This window comes from Trachemys scripta, chromosome 10 (genome assembly GCF_013100865.1).
Source record: "Trachemys scripta elegans isolate TJP31775 chromosome 10, CAS_Tse_1.0, whole genome shotgun sequence".
Taxonomy (NCBI): domain Eukaryota; kingdom Metazoa; phylum Chordata; order Testudines; family Emydidae; genus Trachemys; species Trachemys scripta.
The window spans coordinates 30,442,000-30,448,072 of record NC_048307.1 but is presented as its reverse complement, the minus strand read 5'-3'; the positions used below and the strand labels follow the sequence as shown (position 1 = coordinate 30,448,072).

Below are 6,073 nucleotides of genomic sequence, written 5' to 3'. Positions count from 1 at the left end.
GGGGGGGGGGGTGAGAGCAGTGCAGCTGTGCCAGCCAGAAGGGAAAGGGCTTGTGTGGGATTGGAGGGGAGGTGCAGGTGTAGGGGGCTCAGAAGTTGATTCAGTGAAATGAAAAGCCCCAGCAACAATGAGACTCAGAGGTAAAGCCAGGAAGCGGGTGTATCAGCTCCGGGAGGGGGAAGGGGGGAGTTAGTGGGGTTAGCAAAGGGGACAGGACTCTGCCCCTTTGAGATGAGCTCTAAAGCATTTTTATGTTCAACAGTCGCTGACACCCTGAGGGGGGTAGGGGAGCCCCTTGTCTCTGCTTCCCGGCCCACAGCAGCAACGCTTCACAATCTACAGGGCCACGTTCAGCCCTGGAGGAAGCGCCAACTTTCCCTGGGGCATGAGATGGGTCACATGCCTTTATCGGTGGGAGGGACTGACCCCAGCACAGCGCTGGCAGTGACCCTGCCATGGGCAGCTCTGCTCCCAGCACCAGGAGAGTGCTCACACTGGTGCTTTGCCTGCATTAGATGGAGCCAGGAGCAGAGACAGAGGGCACCTGTAAGGCTCCATGCTCCCCCAGGCCTGGGGAAAGTGGGTTTGCCTTGGGAAGGGACGAGCATTCTGATGGCTGGGCCCCACGTTCCAATGTGAACGACCCCTTTCACTGTGGCAGGGAGTGGCTGCTGGGAAACCCTGGCACTGTAGCCCAGACCAGACATAGGGCAAGGACCAGGGCTGGAGGGTGGAAGGGAGGGGGATCCCCAGAGACCAGGGCAGGAGGCTCCTGCAGCTCCACTGCACAGTGGGTTTCATCTACCGCCATAGCAATATTGCTGTAGGCTCACTCACCGCACCACTCGTCTATCCAGGCGAAGGCCTGCCGGTGTCCTATCAACAGGATGTCCCGGATCACCTGCAACCACAGCACAGTTATATCCCAGCAGGCACTGCCAGGGTTCCCCCCAACCTCAGATCCCTCTGCTCTGAGCCCTGAGTCCCACTCGCCCTGCCAAAGGTGGGCAGAGTCCTGGAACGGACTGCTTTGAATTAGCCCCGAAAGCTCCTCATGGCAGAGAGCCGGCGGCCCCTCCAGAGAGAAGAAGTAGGGTCTGTCATGCTGAGCTCCTGCCCTCAGCAGCAAGAGCCTGTGCCTCCTCTCAGTGCGCAGGGCTGGGGCTACAGCTGGCATCCAGATACAATATGATACATGGTAAGAAATCTGTGGCCATGCAGGACTTCACAGCTGTCAATGGGCTGTGCAGCCCATGTCCACCTGGAACATACCTGCAACAGTGGGGACAAGACTCCCGCCCTCCTGCACCAAAAGCACAGGTCACTTGAGCTCAAGGAGAATCTCCAGTAAGGGTTAGCAGTATAGGGGCTATGACACACAATTGAGAGGTTCCGGTTCCATCTAGTAGAGGGCAGTGGTACATCTGTATGTATGCTTGTGTGTACACCCACAAGTATGCACACTCATTCTTTAACCAGCTCATTAAAACATAGCCACAGCCAACAGGGTCTATTTATAATCCCAGATCAGGTGCTAACGACTGCAGAGTTCTCAAGTTTTCGCATGGGTTGAGCATGTGCTCAGCTACGGTAGGCCTGGAGATGCGGTGCTCTAGGGGTCTCTCCTGCCACCAGGCAATGAGCTGTGTGGGCCTGACCCCGCCTTGTCAGACAGAGTCCCTGGCTGGAACATGGGAATGTTAGGATCTTGCTGCCTCTCCCCCCGCAGCGCCTCGGGACCCAGAGGTCTTGTCTCATTGGAGGGGCAGAAGCACCCAACCCACAATGCCAGACTGCCATGCACTCACCTTGTGGACAAACTGCTCCACTCGTGTCTGCAGCCCCCACACCTCGAACTTGACCGTGACCAGTTTGTAGGAGCACATGATGGGCTTGGTGTGCTCCTGCCAGCCTTCTCTCAGGGGCCCCCGGCCCGTCTTCACTGAGCTGAAATATCGTGGGTCCTGCCGTGGAGAGGGACAGAAGGGGGCGGCTCAGCATGCCAAGTCTGGATGCCAATCACAATTAGAAAGGAACTAGCCCAACCCCATGGCCTGTGGGTGTTTCAATGCTCTATTTCATTCCAGCCCCAGAGTTGGTCTCCTTCCCACTTAGAACAGCTCATGGTTAATAGTGGTGGTCAAGAACATCTGGCCCAGGCCTCACTGATACTGGACCTCCCAGCTGAGGATGGGTGGATTTGAATGTACGAATGTACGAATGGGCAGGAACATGGATAGGCAGGGGCAGGCACAGGCCGGGTGGGAGGGCCGAGGGGGCCAGAACAGGCCAGGCAGTGCAGGAGCAGGTTTGTAGAGGAACAGCTGTCTGGTTGGGCAGGCAGGTGTGGGCACAGGAGTAGGCTGGCGGGTTGGTGTGAGGCCCTGTAGGTGTGTGTTCGGAGCAGTGCCCAGGGTGGGTGGGAGCGTAAGGATGTGCTGGCAACACCTATGCATGTCCTGCTCACTCCCTGTTCTCCTCCTGGGCTGGCATTACCTCTGGGCTCTGGTAATAGCGCTCAGGAATCTCGTCAAAGGCGATGTCCAGGAACGTGACCTCATGATCGCCCAGGATTTTGTCACTGAGGAAGATCTGGTGGTGGAAGGGAAAGGGTAAGAAACACACCCTCTTCAGCTGGCCCTGAGCACCTGCTCGCACCCACCCAGTGCCAATACACGTTTGCAGGGAAATGGGCCCTAGAACTAGCTCTGTGATGGGCAAGAGCCATTCCCAGCTGGGAGGGCTCCTGAAAGCTCCTTCAAGATGGCTGGAGGACAGTTAATGTGACTCCAGTTTTTAGAAAAGGCTCCAGGGCGATCCTGGCAATTACAGGCTAGTAAGCCTAACTTCAGTACCAGGAAAGTGGTTGAAACTATAGTAAAGAACAGAATTATCAGACACATAAATGAACACGATTTGTTGGGGAAAAGTCATCATGGCTTGTGTAAAGGGAAATCATGCCTCATCAGTCTATTAGAATTCTTTGTGGAAGTCAACAAACATGTGGACAAGGACCCCCACCAAAGGCTCTTAAGCAAAGTAAACAGTCATGGCAGAAGAGGGAAAGTCCTCTCATGGATTGGTAACTGGTTAACAGATAGGACACAAAGTGTCGGAATATATGGTCAGTTTTCAGAAAAGAGAGAGGTAAATAGTGGTTCTTCCCAGAGAGCTGTAGTGGGACCAATGCTGTTCAACATATTCATAAATGGTTTGGAAAAAGCGGTAATCAGTGACGTGGCAAAATTTGTAGACGATACAAAATTACTCAAGACAGTTAAGTCCAAAGCAGACTGCAAAGAATTACATAGGAATCTCACAAAACTGGGTGACTGGGCAACTAAATGGCAGATGAAATTCAATGTTGATAAGTGCAAAGTAATGCACATTGGAAAACATAATCTCAACTATACATACAAAATGATGAGGTGTAAATTAACTATTACCACTCAAGAAAGAGATCTTGGAGTCATTGTGGAGAGTTCTCTGAAAACATCCACTCAATGTGCAACAGCAGCCAAAAAAGCAAACCGAATGTTAGGCACCATTAGAAAAGGGATACGTAATAAGAGAGAAAATATGATAATGCTACCATAGAAATCTATGGTATGTCCACATCTTGAATACTGTGGGCTGTTCTGGTTACTTCCATCTCAAAAAAAAAAAAAAAAAAAAATCGTAGAATTGGAAAAGGTACAGACAGAGAAGGCAAACAAAAAGGATCAAGGGCATGGAACAGCTTCTGTATGAGGAGAAGTTAAAAAGACTGCGAAAAGAGATGACTAAGAGGTCTATAAAATCATGACTGGGGTGAAGAAAGTGAACAAGGAAGTGTTATTTACTCCTTCCCATAACACAAGAACCAGAGGTCACCCAATTAAATGAATAGGCAGCAGTTTAAAACAAACAAAAAGGAAGTACTTCTTCGCACAATGCACAGTCAGCCTGTGGAACTTGTTGCTAGGGGATGTTCTGAAGGTCAAAACTATAACGGGGTTTGACAAACCTATTCTCTGAAGCACCTGCATTGGCCGCTGTCGGAGGACAGAAGCCTGGGCTAGATGGACCCAGCATGGCCGTTCTTATGTTCAGACTCACTCCAAAGAGATGCTGCCAACAGAGTGACGCCTGGGATCTGAGCAATGTCCTCAGTCATGTGTGGCACACCCACACCAGCCCCAAGGAGCCTGCTGCCTAGGCAACTGGACTGGAAGCTCTGGCCTCCTCTAGGAGATGCAGCATGCCTCCTGGGCATACACGGGAGCTCACACACACACCTAGTGGAAGGGGGTCATTGGAGTGGTGCAGGGCTGCATACCACTGCCCCATGCAATAGAGGAAAGGAGCCCAAGAGCCTCACCCCACAGCGTCCCCTTCAGCAGCCAAGCCACAGGCACTGGGCGGGTCTGGGCTAGGAATGGCTGGTTCCAATGGAGTTCAGCAAATATGGTAGAGGAGTGGTAGAGCGTGTGGGGTGTGTGTTTGAGCCACTTACATTCGCATTGTCTCCACAGTTATCCTCGTACTTAGTCTCAATATAAATGGAGAACTTTGGCAGGAAGGAGCACTGCAGAGAGAGGAACAGGCCATTACGAGCCAGCCTGGAGAACATCACCCAACGCTAGCTAGGCCAGCACAGGGTCAAGTCCTCCCCCCCCAGTGAACCCCATGTCAGACACACTTATCATCAGAGGCTCTCATCAGATTGCTTGTCGGGGCAATTCCCAGGGCACTAAAGCCCCCTACCTAACCAGGCACAGCATGGGCAGTGCCAGTGCCCCCCACGCTGCCCAGCTCATTGGCCTGCTTGTGTCTGCCCTGGAGGGAGCCGATCTAGCGAGGAGGGTTAGCGCAGTCTCAGCGCAGTCTCCCTGAGCCCTGGGAGTGAATGATGCCCAGGCAGGAGGGGAGTTAGGATGGCATGCGTGTGACGGCAGTGGGGCACAAAGGGAGCCGACGTCAGCAAGTGGCAAGATACACCTTGTGACAGTATACAGGCCCCACCCAGTGTCTGTCAGGGAAGGGATTAACCCTCTCCCTCAGGCTGGAGGCAGAACCACCCTGAGTTGCCCTCAGGGCAGGGATTGGCAGGGTGGTGGGGTGGGGCCAGCCGTGGGGCCATCTACCCCAGGCGCACTGTAAGCGTGATGGATGGAGAAAGGGAGTGGTGGGGCCTGAGTCTAGCAGTACAAGAGGGGCTGGTGCTTTGCCCTCTGAGCTGCCAGTCAGGAAAATAATGGGGCTGCTCTGAATTTGCTCTCCCACACGCTCCTCCCACCCCCCCCCCGCACCTCAGCCATGCCTAGCAGGAGGCAGGGCCATGCCAACCAGCAGCTCCATGGTGAGCCCAGCGGGGGTGCTGGGAACGGTATAATGGCAGGTCCCTGTTCTTACCGTGTACTCTGCACCGACAGCACAGTGATCGCAGGGTCCGGCAGTGCAGGAGAGCAGGGCACCGGGGAGAGAGACAAGAGAGAGATGAGACCTAGGAACAGCTGCTAGCTTTTTGGCTGCCCCAAGCAAAAAAAAAAAAACAACCACGGGGCGGCCAGAACGGAACGGCAGAGGAAAAAAAAAAAAAAAACCCTGCGGTACGAATGGAGCCAGGGTGCACGGGGACTCCCTGCGCTGCAGATGTGCCCCAGCTAGCGGGGGGAGGGGGAGGAAGTGGGGGGGAGAGAGAGAAGGGGGGCGGCCAGGGCTTCAGCGGGGTGCTGCCAGGGCCGCCTGCCGGAAGGGCTCCGCGCTGCTCCGGTCGGCTGGGAAGGAAGGACGCAGACTGCCCTGCCGGGCTTGCTGCCGGGCTTGCTGTCCTCCACGCCGCTGCCCCCTACAGGGCGGCCAGAGTGGAAGAACAACAAAACAAACAAACAAACAAACAAAAGAAAAGAAAAGGCGGCCGTGCCGCCCTAGGATTGGGCGGAATGCCGCCTCCTACAAGCTGCCACCCCAAGCACCAGCTTGCTCGGCTGGAGCCGGCCCTATACACACCCAAGTGTCACTTTGTGACAGTCCAGCCAAACAATGAGACAGCTCCCCAAGCGGGGGAGGGAGGCACCCCTGCTGCCACTCC

At 54.5% G+C, this 6,073-nt stretch overlaps 1 protein-coding gene across 2 annotated transcripts in view; it reads right to left on the bottom strand.

The window, feature by feature from the left end:
- LOC117883692 (cytoplasmic phosphatidylinositol transfer protein 1-like) overlaps positions 1-6,073 on the bottom strand; it is a 41,038-nt gene that overhangs the window by 14,079 nt on the left and 20,886 nt on the right. For both annotated transcript variants that reach the window (XM_034783291.1, XM_034783292.1), the window contains exons 4-8: positions 5,395-5,402; positions 4,496-4,567; positions 2,497-2,592; positions 1,809-1,964; positions 838-901 (exon numbers count right to left, since the gene is read on the bottom strand). In XM_034783291.1, coding sequence (XP_034639182.1) covers positions 838-901; positions 1,809-1,964; positions 2,497-2,592; positions 4,496-4,567; positions 5,395-5,402 — 396 coding nt within the window. The remainder of the gene's footprint in view (positions 1-837; positions 902-1,808; positions 1,965-2,496; positions 2,593-4,495; positions 4,568-5,394; positions 5,403-6,073) is intronic.